A 15,481-nucleotide genomic window follows, 5' to 3' on the forward strand; every position below is an offset into this window, starting at 1 on the left:
CTATGGAAGAGTTACAACTACTGGTTTATATAGGAGCACTCACGACACTAAATATACACACTAGGCAGAGATCAGAACCAACCAACACACAGAAGAAACCCACAAAACCAGCATGGCAACACAGGCTACAGATCAGAATAGAAAAACTGAGAAAAGACATTGGACAGCTAACACAATTTATAAAAAATGAAATGTCAGAAAAAAAAAAAACAAAAAAGCTTAGGTAAAATCTCACAACAAGAAGCGATAGATCAATTAGATGAAAAGAAGCAGAAATTACAAGCATTGGCCAAACGACTTAGAAGATACAAAAAATGTGAAAATAGAAGGAAACAAAACCAAACATTCAACACAAACCAAAAGAAATTTTACCAGACAATAGATAACACACACATTAAAATAGACAATCCACCAAACATAACAGACATGGAACACTTCTGGAGCAACATATGGTCAAACCCGGTACAACATAACAGGCATGCACGGTGGATACAAGCAGAATCAGACACATACAAGATGATACCACAAATGCCTGAAGTGATAATTTTGCAACATGAAGTCACCCAAGCAATTAATTCTACACACAATTGGAAAGCCCCTGGAAATGATAAAATAGCAAATTACTGGCTAAAGAAGTTCACCTCAACACATTCACATCTAACTAAATTATTTAACAGTTACATTGCAGACCCATACACATTCCCTGATACACTTGCACATGGAATAACCTATCTGAAACCTAAAGATCAAGCAGACACAGCAAACCCAGCTAAATATCGCCCCATAACATGCCTACCAACAATATACAAAATATTAACTTCAGTCATCACACAGAAATTAATGACACATACAACACAGAACAAAATTATAAATGAAGAACAAAAAGGCTGCTGCAAAGGAGCACGAGGATGTAAAGAGCAACTGATAATAGATACAGAGGTGACATATCAAGCTAAAACTAAACAAAGGTCCCTACACTACGCATACATTGATTACCAAAAAGCCTTTGATAGTGTACCCCACTCATGGTTACTACAGATTTTGGAAATATACAAAGTAGATCCTAAATTGATACAGTTTCTAAACACAGTAATGAAAAATTGGAAAACCACACTTCATATCCAAACAAATTCAGATAACATCACATCACAGCCAATACAGATTAAGCGTGGAATATACCAAGGAGACTCATTAAGTCCTTTCTGGTTCTGTCTTGCTCTGAACCCACTATCCAACATGCTAAATAATACAAATTATGGATACAATATTACTGGAACATACCCACACAAAATCACACATTTGCTATACATGGATGATCTAAAACTACTGGCAGCAACAAATCATCAACTCAACCAATTACTAAAGATAACAGAAGTATTCAGCAATGATATAAATATGGCTTTTGGAACAGACAAATGTAAGAAAAATAGCATAGTCAAGGGCAAACACTAAACAAGAAGATTACATATTGGATAACCACAGCGACTGCATAGAAGCGATGGAAAAAACAGATGCCTATAAATACCTAGGATACAGACAAAAAATAGGAATAGATAATACAAATATTAAAGAAGAACTAAAAGAAAAATATTAACAAAGACTAACAAAAATACTGAAAACAGAATTGACAGCAAGAAACAAGACAAAAGCTATAAATACTTATGCTATACCAGTATTGACCTACTGATTTGGAGTAGTGAAATGGAGTGACACAGACCTAGAAGCACTCAATACACTTACACGATCACAATGCCACAAATATAGAATACATCACATACATTCAGCAACAGAAAGATTCACATTAAGCAGAAAGGAAGGTGGAAGGGGATTTATAGATATAAAAAACCTACATTATGGACAGGTAGACAATTTAAGAAAATTCTTTCTAGAACGAGCAGAAACTAGCAAAATACACAAAGCAATCACAAATATAAATACATCAGCTACACCATTGCAATTTCATAACCACTTCTACAACCCTTTAGATCACATAACATCAACAGATACAAAGAAAGTAAATTGGAAAAAGAAAACACTACACGGCAAGCACCCGTATCATCTAACACAGCCACACATAGATCAAGACGCATCCAACACATGGCTAAGAAACAGCAATATATACAGTGAGACGGAAGGATTCATGATCGCAATACAGGATCAAACAATAAACACCAGATATTACAGCAAGCATATTATTAAAGATCCCAATACCACAACAGATAAATGCAGACTTTGCAAACAACAAATAGAAACAGTAGATCACATCACAAGCGGATGTACAATACTAGCAAATACAGAATACCCCAGAAGACATGACAATGTAGCAAAAATAATACATCAACAACTTGCCATAAAACATAAACTAATAAAACAACACGTTCCCACATACAAGTACACACCACAAAATGTACTGGAGAATGATGAATACAAATTATACTGGAACAGAACGATTATAACAGATAAAACAACACCACATAACAAACCTGACATCATACTCACCAATAAAAAGAAGAAATTAACACAACTAATTGAAATATCCATACCCAACACAACAAATATACAGAAGAAAACAGGAGAAAAAATTGAAAAATACATCCAACTGGCTGAGGAAGTCAAGGACATGTGGCATCAGGATAAAGTCGACATTATCCCAATTATACTATCAACTACAGGAGTCATACCTCACAATATTCACCAGTACATCAATGCAATACAGCTACATCCAAACATATATATACAACTACAAAAATCTGTAATTATTGATACATGTTCAATTACCCGAAAGTTCCTAAATGCAATATAACATATACCATACAGTTACAAGGAAGTCACGCTTGACCGAGGTCCGCGTCACGTTCCATTTTTAACCAGACTTAAGTCTGAGAAAAAAAAGTCAATAATAATAATAGCTCCTGTATCAAAAAAAAAAATTAAAAAATGGCAGCCTCGATTCTAAGAGAGATGAAATCATTTATTACAGAAAATCTATTTCATTCACTACAGGACCCTCTTCAGTGCAAATATTAGTTTTAAAATTTGTGCAATAAAAGCACATATTATAACTTCAACATGACCTCAACACACAATAAACGTTGGATGAGGAGTATGTTGATGATTGGTTTGTGGGCTGATTAACCGCACGGTCATCAGTGCCTGTACAGTGTCCCAATCTTTACACAGTCAAATTTTAGCCATGTTCACAAATAATGATGATGTTGAAATGATGGCGCAACACAAACACCCAGTGCCTGGGCAGATAAAATGCCCTAACCAGCCGGGAATCGAACCCGGGACTCTGTGATCCAGAGGCAGCAACGCTAGCCATTAGACCACAAGCTGCGGACGGCCATGTTGAAGTTGTTAGTATGTGCTTTTATTACACGAGTCTTCAATACTTATTTTTGTACTGAAAATGGCCATGCGGTGACAAATCAATTTGCTGTAATAAATTATTTCAAATCTCTTACAACTGAGGCTGCCATTTTTCTTCTTTACAGCACTAATACTGTGGTAGTTGAGAACATGGTTTCCAGAGGAATCCAACCTCAATAAAATAATTTACAACTACAGAAACTAACTTACAAAAATGAATTTTAAAGGGGAAAAAACATTTTCTCAGCTTCCGGAATGTGTTCGGCACAATTTCATACCTTTGACAACAAAACAGGAGCATATGGAATATTGGACAAGCTGAGTGATTGGACTGAAGATTTTCTAGGTAACAGAAAACAACATGTCATTTTCAATAGAGAGAAACCTTCAGATGTACAATACATAAATGTCCTAATGTTGAAAGTACCATGAAGATATTCATGGAAAATACTGTTGTGTACAGAGATGTTGCAACACTAGGAAACTGAATCGAAATCCAACACAATCTGCAAATGATCAATGCTTGGTGCAGGGATTGGCAGGTGACCCTCAACGTAAAACAAATTTAATGAATTGCAAATAAATAGGCAGGAAGACCCACTGCTATATGGCTGAACAACTGCAGAACACTCACTGGATGCAATCACTCCCATAAAACATCTAGGAATGTACGTATGGAGCAGTTTAAAGTGGAATGAACACATGAAACTTATTGCTGCGGCTGACACCAAACAGACTCATTGGAAGATCCTGTGGAGATGGAGGCAACCCACAACGCAGGCAGCTTACAAAACCCTTGTTCAACCAATACTTTATGAACCTCATCAGGCTGGTTTCTGTATCAGACAGGAAAGACACAAGAACAAGGGCATTCAAAGAAGAGCAGCACATTTCGTTAAAGGTTCATTTAGTAAGAGAGTGAAGATGATGCTCAGCTAATCCCAGAGCGACGCTGCAAGAGAAGCATTCTGCACCACTGTGCTCTTTACTGTCAAAACTTCCTAGAGCGTACATTCCTAGAATATATATATGAAGATAGTAATTGTACTTGAGAGAACAGATACCATTGATGACTGTGCAGCTTCTCTAGAATGAATGATACTTGAAACCTTCAGCTGCCTACAGGTGTTGATATACCTTGATGGGGACAGCTGAAAATGTGCCCCCCGACCGGGACTCGAACCCGGGATCTCCTGCTTACATGGCACACACACACACACACACACATTTTCAGCTGTCCCCATCGAGGTATATCAACAACACCTGTCAGCAGATAAGGGTTTTAATTAATTATCATTTATTCTAGAGAAGCTGCACGGTGATCAATGGTATCTGTTCTTTCGAGAACAATTACTATCTTCATATATATAGTTAAAGGCTATCCAGCCATTGACGTTCGTCTGTGCAAATGCGCACAGGTTGCCTGAACTCTTATGGGAATAGACAACTTGGTGTGCGCGAGTAATGAGTGGAAGGGCAAATATCTATTAGGTACATTACGTATATAGACGGTGGACAGTTGGGAATGTGGGTCTCACGGGAAGCGTGCAAGGGATAAGTCCCTGCAGTCGCACTATTCGTCTGTACCCTCGGTGGCTCAGACGGATAGAGCGTCTGCCATGTAAGCAGGAGATCCTGGGTTCAAGTCCCGGTCGGGGAACACATTTTCAGCTGTCCCCATCGACGTATATCAACAACACCTGTCGGGAGCTGAGGGTTTCAATTAATTATCATTCCTAGAAGAGTTACTAGTATATTGCTTCCTACAACATGTACAGGGTGTACATATAGTCCGGGAACACACTATTTATTGCACAAGAACCAAACATTGGACAGATATTATACATGTCATTTTGAAGAGAAACCCTGAAAGTTTTTTTTTTATGTATACCACCACAGCGTAGTTTGGTAAGTTGCTGATAATCAGTGCTAGTTGCAAATGTAGCGCGTTCAGGTGCAGAGCAAGCTTTCTGTGTGTTGGAATTCGAGAAAAACAAGTGTGCTACAGCTGTTCAATGATTGTTTAGAACCAAGTATGGCAAGAAGCCACCAACATGGAAGGCCATTTACCACTGGCACAACAAATTTGTTACGACGGGTTTCTTGTGCCCGACAGAGAGAGGCAGATGTCCCAGTGCAAGTGAAGTGAATGTGGAGCACGTACGAGAGACATTTGTAAAGACTCCAAAGGAATCTGCTCCAATGACAGTGTGGAAAGTCCTGTGACAGAAGCTGTCCATGAAACCATTCAAATTGGAGCTAGTGCAGAAGCTCAATGACGACAAAGACAAGTGTTTTGAGTTTTGTTTGCAGTTGCAACAATTGAATGAGGATGGGGATAGCATTGTTGATCGCTTAATTTTTAGCGATGAAGCCACTTTTCACACTAATGGGAAAGTGAACAGGCATAATTGTTGAATATGGGGTTCAAAGCATCCACATGAATGCATTGAATTTGAGCACGATTCCCCAAAGGTAAATGTTCTTTGTGCTGTGTCGCGTCAAAAACTGTACAGGCCACATTGTTCTTTGCCGAGAGTACTGTCACTGGATATTCCTACTTGGACATGTTGGGGCAATGGCTGATGCCTCAAATGCAATCAGACTCTCCGTTCATCTTTCAGCAGGATGGGGCTCCACCCCGTTTTCATTGCGAAGTTCATCGGTACCTGAACACGGAGCTGCCGCATCGATAGATCGTCCTTGCTACAAAAGGGGACAGCTGTTTCATGAAAGGGCCTTCCCGATCACCAGATCTCATTCCGTGTGACTTTTTAATGTGGGGACACATTATAGATCTGGTGTATGTACCGCCCTAGCATGTGATGTAGCAGAGCTCTGGGAGAGAATACGGGAAGCGACTGCCGCAGTCGACGATAATTTAAAGTATTCTTGAACTTTATGTACACACTATTTCGTGACAAGACCGTGGAGGGAAAATTAGAGATACCCCAGACCTCACATGAAAGCTTATCAGCAATCTTTCTTCCCACGAGTCATTTGTGAATGGAATGGGGAAGAGTGTGGGGGTGCGACATTGATACATAACGTACCATCCACCCTCACCTGACTTTGCTTTGTGGAGTATAGATGTAGATGTAGGGAATGGTGATAACCAGCTGACTGCACTTACTTCCATGATCTCATACATTACTGAAATAATTTCAACACAATTTAACCATTGTATCATAACGGAAGCGCATGATCCCTCCTCCATTCTAATATTTTTATTGAACAAATTTTCACATGTCTTCATGTAGCTTAGTCTACCAACAACAAGTAAGGCACTCCTTCCTTTCTTTGGTGTACGAGGGTGGTTTGAAAAGTTCTCGGAATCACCACAAGAGGTCAGCACCAGCACAACGAGTGTTTCACGTGATATTCATTGGACTGTTGTCTGTAAACAGGTGTCATGCTCTCGGAAGAGAGCTGTGGCTGTGACTTGGCTCTGTTGCTCCCACGTAGTGATTTGCAAAGATGGGGGGAAAAAGGAAGGAAAAAAAAAAATGAAAATTCAAGATTCGAGCAGAGATTAAGAACTTTGTAAAGAAATGTATGAAAGCAAAGGACATTCATGCCGATTTCCAGAATACACTAGGGGACAATGCATCTTCATATACAACTGTTGCCAAGTGGGTGAACGAATTTACATTTGGTCGAGAGATCTTAGATGATTCGCACAGTGGCCGGCCAAGACGTGTCACTACTCCAGAAATCATTGCATAAGTGCACAAAATAGGTGTGGAGGATCGCCCATTGAAAGTGCGTGAAATTGCTTACACTTGCCAGATATCATCTGAAAAGGTATATCGCATTTAAACTGAAGAATTAGAAATGAAAATATTATCTGCAAGATGGGTGCTGCGACTCTTGACATGTGCCCCCACACGTGCCAGCGGCATGGCAAAATTACGCGAACTAAGGTATAAATTCTTGTCACACCTACTTTATTCACCTGATATGGCTCTGACAGACTTCCATCTCTTCCCAAAACTAAAAATTTTTCTTGGTGGACGCAGATTCACTTCAAATGAGGAATTGATAGCTGGAATTAACAATTCTTTTGCAAGTCTGGAGGAAACTCATTTTCGAGATGGGATCAAGGCACTGGAACATTGTTGGACCAAGTGCATTAGTCTACAAGGAGACTACATTGAAAAATGAAAAAATGTTTCAGTGATGTAAGTACTTTTTTTCTATTCCATTCTGAGAACTTTTCAAACCATCCTCATATCTTAATTAAATTTCCAGCTTCTTATAAAATGCCAAGGTGTTCCTTCCACTTAGTGACACCTGCAACACTTTCTAAAATCTAACAATATTATGGAAAGGACAGCTGCTACTCATATAGCACAGGTGCAGAGTTGCAGAATGGCACAAGAAAAAAAAACTGTCAGAAAATCAGCTTTCAGCCAACAAGATATTTATCAAAAATATGCTCCCCCTCCCTCTTCTCCACACACAAATACAACCTATGTTTGTGCCTATCTGCAACTCAGCATCTCCGGTATATGGTGAGAAGCAACTATCTCTTTCATAACACTGTTGCATTCCAACCTGAATTTTCCATTGTTTGACTTTCTACAATCTCTTCTTCATTAAGCACTAACCTCCATACTATTAGGTTGCTGCGTAAGTTCATAGCATTTGTACCTAAGCTTATTAAACACAACAGATACACGTAACAAGGATTTAGTCATCACTGACATATTCTTCTTCTATGTTTACAACAGTCTGCCAATGCCAGGGTAACTTTCCAATTAAACTGTAGGAATCATGTGGCTATCAGGTGAAGAACTAGTCGAGCCATGCTCAGAGGGTGTTTCCATCTGGAAAGGGAGTACCTTGAAAGCTGTTTGATAGAGAGCAGAGAACGTGGAAATCTGAGGTCGCAAAATCAGGTGAATAAGGTGGGTGCGGAGTGACTTTCCAACCCAGCTCCAGTATTACTTTTCAGTCCTGCAGAATGCAGGAGGACATTACTGTGGAGTAGCATCACATCACGCTATCTTCCCGGTCATTGTTCTTGGATTGCATTTGCCAGACATTTCAGTTGTTGTCAGTAAATGTCAGCAGTAATGGTTACGCCTTAGCGAAGCAATTTGTAGTACACCATACCGTCATTGTTCTACCAGATGCATAACATTATCTTTTGTGGATGCATGCACGTCTTGTACAGTGAGTAGCTGCTGCGTTTTCCTTAAGTTAGCATAAAGACATCATTTCTCAACAACAACAACATACAAATGGTCGGTGTTGTTCATGAGCTAATTGATGACACAAGCGGAGATGCATATATGGCCACCCACTCAATTTTGTGATTTTGGCTTGGGCCATGTGCTACCCAAATATCTAATTTTTTTTTACCCTTCCCCACTGCATGCAAATATCTTCTTGTTGTCTTCAGTCCTGAGACTGGTTTGATGCAGCTCTCCATGCTACTCTATCCTGTGCAAGCTGCTTCATCTCCCAGTACCTACTGCAACCTACATCCTTCTGAATCTGCTTAGTGTAGTCATCTCTTGGTCTCCCTCTACTATTTTTATCATCCACGCTGCCCTTCAATGCTAAATTGGTCCTCCCTTGATGCCTAAGAACATGTCCTACCAAGCGATCCCTTCTTCTAGTCAAGTTGTGCCACAAACTCCTCTTCTCCCCAATCCTATTCAATACCTCCTCATTAGTTATGTGATCAACCCATCTAATCTTCAGTATTCTTCTGTAGCACCACATTTCGAAAGCTGATATTCTATTCTTGTGGTGGTGGCTTGGCAGTGGCTTGACTGTCAAAGAGCAACCACACTCTCCAAAAATTAACACGAGAGACAGGATGGTTTTGCGACAGTTGAAATATACTGCAATCTGGACTGTCATATTGAGCCTTCAAGGCATATGTCTTATGAAAGTTGTGTTCTTCTCTAATTCGTGAATCACACTAATGAGCCGTACAACTACTCAAGGAAATATATGTCTGAAACTAGAGGACGTGCTTTTTATGATATGAGTAAGTTTTCTTCTTTTGCTCCAGTAACTTCAGAATGTTAAGAAGTCGAGCCTTTCCTCAGCAACACACAGGATTTCTGAGGCACTGATTAGCAGGACCCCGACTTCAAGAAAATCAACTGTAGCACTCGATTAAAAGGAAAAGGTAAATACTTCAGATGTTACGTCGGGTAACAGATCTTGTTAAGTGTTCTGACTCAGTTTCAAGTACAAGGTGCGAGCCAGCAGCTACACGAAACCCTAAAACACCAAGAAAAACACTTCAGTGTGCGTGCTCTTGTGAGATCAGACTGAAGTTTAACAATAAGGATGATGGGTGACCTGTTAAACACTTTCACTGTACATCAATCTTTGGCACACTAATGGTTTAGTCGAGTCATCACGTGGATTTATGAGTGGGATCCTGAGAAAAAGTGGAAAAGTAAGGAGTGGCACACACACATCTACTTGACCAAAAACAGCTCAAATAAGCAAATCAAAGATCAAAACAAAGCAAATTTGCTTTTTTGACAGTAGGGCTATCGTGCATAAAGAATTTGTTCCTCCAGGACAAACTTTCAACCAAATGTTTTACAAAGCTAAAGTTGAAAGGCTCAGGAAAGAGAGAATTATTAACTGAGACTGGACATTGCACACAAGTGGATGCTGCTTCGTGAGATCACCCCATGCCATGCGGCCACTTCCATCGTGGAATTTTTTTACTTAAAAAGGCTTTCATATTGTTCTGTGGCCCGCTATTCACCTGAACTGAGTCCTTTTGATTTTTTCCCCAAAATTGAAAAATGTCTTAAAATGACATTTTGGGATTCAGGAACATTCAGAAGAATGTGACCGAGAGCACTGCAACCCAGAGTGGGAACAATGACTGCCAGTGTATAGTTGCCCAAGGGAGTTCCCTTGGGCAATATTATTGACTGAAAAAATAAAAACTACGGTACATAAAAAATCAGTCTCATTACTTTTCTCCCACATCAAATATACAGAAATGATGGTGTAACTACATATGCATCATGCAACATGAAAGCTATACAAGACCCGCTTATCTGCATGGAAGAGAAGGAGTAACTTACAGCTTTAAGTTCCTCTGCTGAAGCTCTTCTCAATTGGTTCATTAGTTCTGTGAGATGATTTGGTGCTTCCTTGGCTTCTATGTCTACCTGTGAACGTTTCCTTCTAGCTTTTTCCGCTGCTTTCTCAATATTGTGCCAGCTATGAGACAAATCGCTAGCTAAATTCATTAATTCCTTCTGAGCACTTTTCTGGAAAAAAAGGGTCATACATTAAAACAATATTCATTTCAGCTGTTGCAGGTATAGAGGAACAGGAGTTATTTCTTGGCAAGTATTACATTTCTTCAGCACCAATGAATGTTGATTCTACTGCACACAGTGTCGCCTTTGTGAGAAAGCATTAACCACAGGACAAATAGCAATCACAAACTTTACACAGTTACATAAGACATAATATGGCTGATATGATTTTACTTCATTTAAAGAGTTCTGGGCAGATTGGAAAAATCCCTATCTTAAACAATGTAATATTTATTCATATAAAAGGTACCTTTTTCAGCAATTATTGGGAATAAAAATTTGAAGAAAATATGCCTTGGGTTGCACATTTCTAGCCACTAACAAAGGTATTTCTGAAAGTATTGATTATTTTTAAGATAATTATATTTGTGAAAAGTAGACAAACTTTCTACACCGTTCGATGTACATAAGGCTAACTTCTTTGAGATTTACAAAATACGAAAATCCCCGTGTTAAAATATGCACAATACTCCAATGAGTATACCCCATAATTTTGAACAAATTCTGGTTAATAGAAACTAAGAAAGTACACTTTTTCTTGAAAAATACAACTTACAGAAAACAGCCATTAAAGTTGTCAATGCCTCCCAGCTCCATACATTGGGTTGTCTGCATCCTCTTCCATTTCATCTTGCAATATCCTTTTTCCTCCCTGTCTTGCCATTGTTTCAAAGTCTCAAACAGTTCTCAGACACAAAAAGCCTTTCTTTATCTAAATTTAACATTTGTTTTACTGCAAAATGACCAAAGGTTTCAAGCAGCCTTTTCAGTACTTCATATCTTGCAACATTTCCTTCACTGAATGTTGTCACTGCATCCAAGACACCAAAATGCAGTATACCGATTGCCACCAAAACTCTCGGGAATTCTCTCCCAGATTACACTGTTCGTGGACTCGTTAGGATTTTGGGAGTGATTTTCGTCAGTGGACTTACATCTGACAAATCCTTGGAAGTTTCTTTCAAGATTTCTACTTGCAAAAGAAATAGCTGGTTTGTAAATAGAATCACTTTCTGGAAGGCCTATGACTGGGTTTATTGTCTCTTGAAGAAGTGAAACAAAACTGCCCACACAGCTTTTCTAATATCTTCTATGCTACTGCTATGCCATAATAGTTTTGAATTCTTTCCTTGACAGATTTTTTCATGTCTATTCTTACCATCTAATCGTCAGCCATCTTCCAATTTCTTTCCCTTATATGCAGTTTTCAGTCCTCATAGCCTCATACCCATTTGCTTTTTTGCACTCCTGCTTGGTGATCGTTACGTTTTCTCCACGTAGCTTCTCTTCCTCAAGTGTTTTGAAAGCTACTGAATCACTACCTCCTAAATAATTGCTCTCAGAGGTGGGGGATTCAAAAATCAAATTTCAATCTGAGAACTATTACATACGAGGGGCATCTGAAAAGTCCGTGCAAAGTCCAAGAGATGGCACCACTGGCCCGTATCGAGGTCATGTTCAGTTAGTAGTATCTTTTCAGCCATATTGGTCTATTTCTTTGTGTTTGACATTCGCGTGAATCAAGGAAGTGGAGTCATTGTCAAACAAATGGACAAAAAAATTTCTTGTGGTGATTAAACATTACTTTATGAAAGGCAAAACACCTCAGGAGACTGAAGAGAAGCTTGATAAACACTGCTGTGACTCTGCACCTTTGATTAGAACAGTTTATAAGTGGTTTCAAAATTTTCGGAGTGGCCATATGGCCACAAGTGATGCTGAACATTCTGGATGCCCTGTGGAGGTTACAATTCCAGAAATCATTGATAAAATCCATGATATGGTGATGGATGACAGAAGAGATAAGGTGCGTGAGATTGCTAGTGCTGTGGGCATCTCAAATGAATGGGTACATATTATTTTGCATAAATATTTGGACATGAGAAAGCTATCCACAAGATGGGTTCAGCGATTGCTCGCGCTTGACCAAAAACTGAATTGTGCGAAGCATTGCAAGGATGATTTGCAGCCGTTCAGGAAGAATCCACAGGACTAACTGTCGTTTCATCACTGTGGATGAAACATGGATACATTACTATACTCCTGAGCTCAAACAACAATCTAAACAATGGGTTACCAAGGGAGAATGTGCACCAAAAAAGGCAAAGACCATTCCTTCGGCCGGAAAGGTTATGGCGACTGTCTTTTGGGATTCGACTATCTGGAAAAGGTAAAACTATTACAGGTGCATATTATTCATCATTATTGGACTGTTTGAAAACCGAGCTGCAAGAAAAACGCTGGCAATTGGACCACAAAAAAGTCCTTTTTTATCACGACAATACACCTTCACACACCTCAGCAGTATGGAAATAGGATTCCAACTCATTTCACATCCCCCCTATTCTCCAGACTACTATTTGTTCCCCAATTTGAAGAAATAGCTGGCAGGACAATGATTTTATTGAAACGAGGAGGTGATTGCAGGAACTAATAGCTGTTTTGCATACGGATAATTCCTATTATTCGGAAGGGATCAACAAATTAGAATCATATTGGATGAAGTGCATAAGTCTAAAAGGAGACTATTTCGAAAAACAAAGGTTTACGCCAAACACATAAGTAGCTTTTATTTATGCACAGACTTTTCAAATGCCCCTCGTATACATGGTTACTCGCACAATGTTTTGTTGAAACAAATGAATAAACCAGAACTAAGGAGATAATACGTGTTTTATTTATTATTGGGAATGGTAAATTCTGTAGACCATGACTAGAGGGGGGGGGGGGGGGGGGAATGGAAATTAAGATATCAACCTGTCCGGAGCCCCCTAAAATTATGGAAATGATAATTTTCTCATGCTCCTTCAGATATCGAAAAACAGTTGTTTACTGTGTGTTAGAGGATGTACAGTCACTGACAACATATTCATTTCCAGAAAGTCATACGTGGGAAACATGATCTATAATTAATCAACAAACTGAGGTTAGTGATATAAATATTCAGGAGATTATGTATATTTATTTGTGTGTGTGTGTGTGTGTGTGTGTGTGTGTGTGTGTGTGTGTGTGTGTGTGTGTGTGTGTGTGTGTGTGTGTGTAATCACAGGTTTTTCATTGTTCCACAGGTCTGTCATTAACTACTTTAAGAGAGGCTACAGGTATTATCTAATAGTTGTTTCATAATGTCCACTGGACCCTCGCCCCCTCCTCCTGACTCTTAGTTTTCCATTCCACAAACGCTCCTGCTTACACATGTCACATGCATATATGTCAATGTGTGCACGGAAGTGAATGTGGAGAACATGTGATCTGAGTAACTGTTTCTAACTCTAGAATTTTTCCATCTTCCATTTTTGTGCAGTTGCTATCTACAAATGATAAATTTGATCCATTGGTGGATTTCACACAGGACCAAAACTTATCCTTTGACAAACTGGCAATGCAGGTTTCACTTTCAAAAGCACTAAAGACATCTTGCACAGCTGGTCTTATGTCTGCATGAACCTTTTTTTGGTTATGTTGCATTGCTGGCCACGCCAACAGGAAGAGGCACACAATCAGAGCTCCACAGTTTGTTGTTTTGAAGAGGGTAAACTCAGTCCAGTGTTTTGAGCATGAAAACATGGTCCAAGTAGACTGTATTCTTTTTATTATCCTTGGGTCATGTTCAAGCACCCATAACACGTTCAGAAATGGTGACATTGGTTTATACGTCAATTGTTGACAAGATCTTGCACATACATACACTTTATAACCCAAGTTATTTACATATCTTATGCTTCCAGCTTCTTTTCACACTCCAATACATTGTCGATACATGTGAACAGGTATGCTTCTTATTTTGGTGCGTATGTGGCACAAAGGCAATACAACAATGTATGTGATAACGTCCTTTAGCTATGTCATAGTATAGGGACAACTGTTATGGTATGACTGAAGATGTTTACGATCTTATCTGTGGATGGTCAATAACATTAAGTAAGGTACTGGTGGAATATTCACTGGCATAAGCTTTTTATTCTCTCACATGCTATCTTGTTGGAAGTAAAGGATTGAAACTCTTACATCAGATATTATGTCACGTGTAATATTAGAAATTGTGGTACAGTCCAACCACAGAAGCCTTTTAATGAGGTGTGCCAGTAAGTTTAGGAAATAAAATAATACTGATGTATTAAAATAAATATCTCTCGCTCCCTCAAACACACACACACACACACACACACACACACACACACACACACACACACACACACACACAGTAGGTGAATCTTTTTTCACCATGCAGTGTTATAATGAAACAGGAAAACCATAGTTGGTTGCACCATGTCATTAGTCATTTCAACAATATATTACAGTACAGATATTGGAACCTGCAAGTGTTATGTGAAGAAGGGACCTACTTTGGATTGCCTGTACGGACCACCTAAACCACACTACAACTGTTGTGACAGTGCCGCGACATTTAACAGTGCCACCACGACAGCACACGCAAACGGCGATAGAGGCGCTCCGCAACTCGGCTGAACGCGGGAGCGCCACCTAGCTACGAACGGCGCCGGCCGCATGTCACAGCACGGCAGTCGAATGAGAGATACTGAGTTGTTATCGTGTAACTAGCTATTGTTTCTAAGTGAGTGTGTTTGAATATCCACACAATTATTGGTGATTAGAGGTTATAACACTTTTTGGCGACGAGGTCGGATATTTTCACTGCGTTGTGGATTTGTGTGTTCGTGACGGGGCAGACACGGAACAGCTTATGCAAGCACTCATTGAACAGCAAACACAGTTGACTGCTGCTGTTCAGGTGTTGTCGTCGTCGCTTACTCATCGTCTGTCTTCCTCTTCTC

At 39.4% G+C, this 15,481-nt stretch overlaps 1 protein-coding gene across 16 annotated transcripts in view; it reads right to left on the bottom strand.

Moving 5' to 3' along the window:
- LOC126143126 (disks large homolog 5-like) overlaps positions 1-15,481 on the bottom strand; it is a 556,312-nt gene that overhangs the window by 485,773 nt on the left and 55,058 nt on the right. For 5 of the 16 annotated variants that reach the window (XM_049915335.1, XM_049915334.1, XM_049915333.1 and 2 more), the window contains exon 7: positions 10,446-10,634. The exons of the other annotated variants lie outside the window; for them this stretch is intronic. In XM_049915335.1, coding sequence (XP_049771292.1) covers positions 10,446-10,634 — 189 coding nt within the window. The remainder of the gene's footprint in view (positions 1-10,445; positions 10,635-15,481) is intronic. 16 annotated transcript variants of the gene reach the window in all.

The sequence above is a fragment of the Schistocerca cancellata genome, unplaced genomic scaffold (genome assembly GCF_023864275.1).
Source record: "Schistocerca cancellata isolate TAMUIC-IGC-003103 unplaced genomic scaffold, iqSchCanc2.1 HiC_scaffold_782, whole genome shotgun sequence".
Lineage (NCBI taxonomy): Eukaryota > Metazoa > Arthropoda > Insecta > Orthoptera > Acrididae > Schistocerca > Schistocerca cancellata.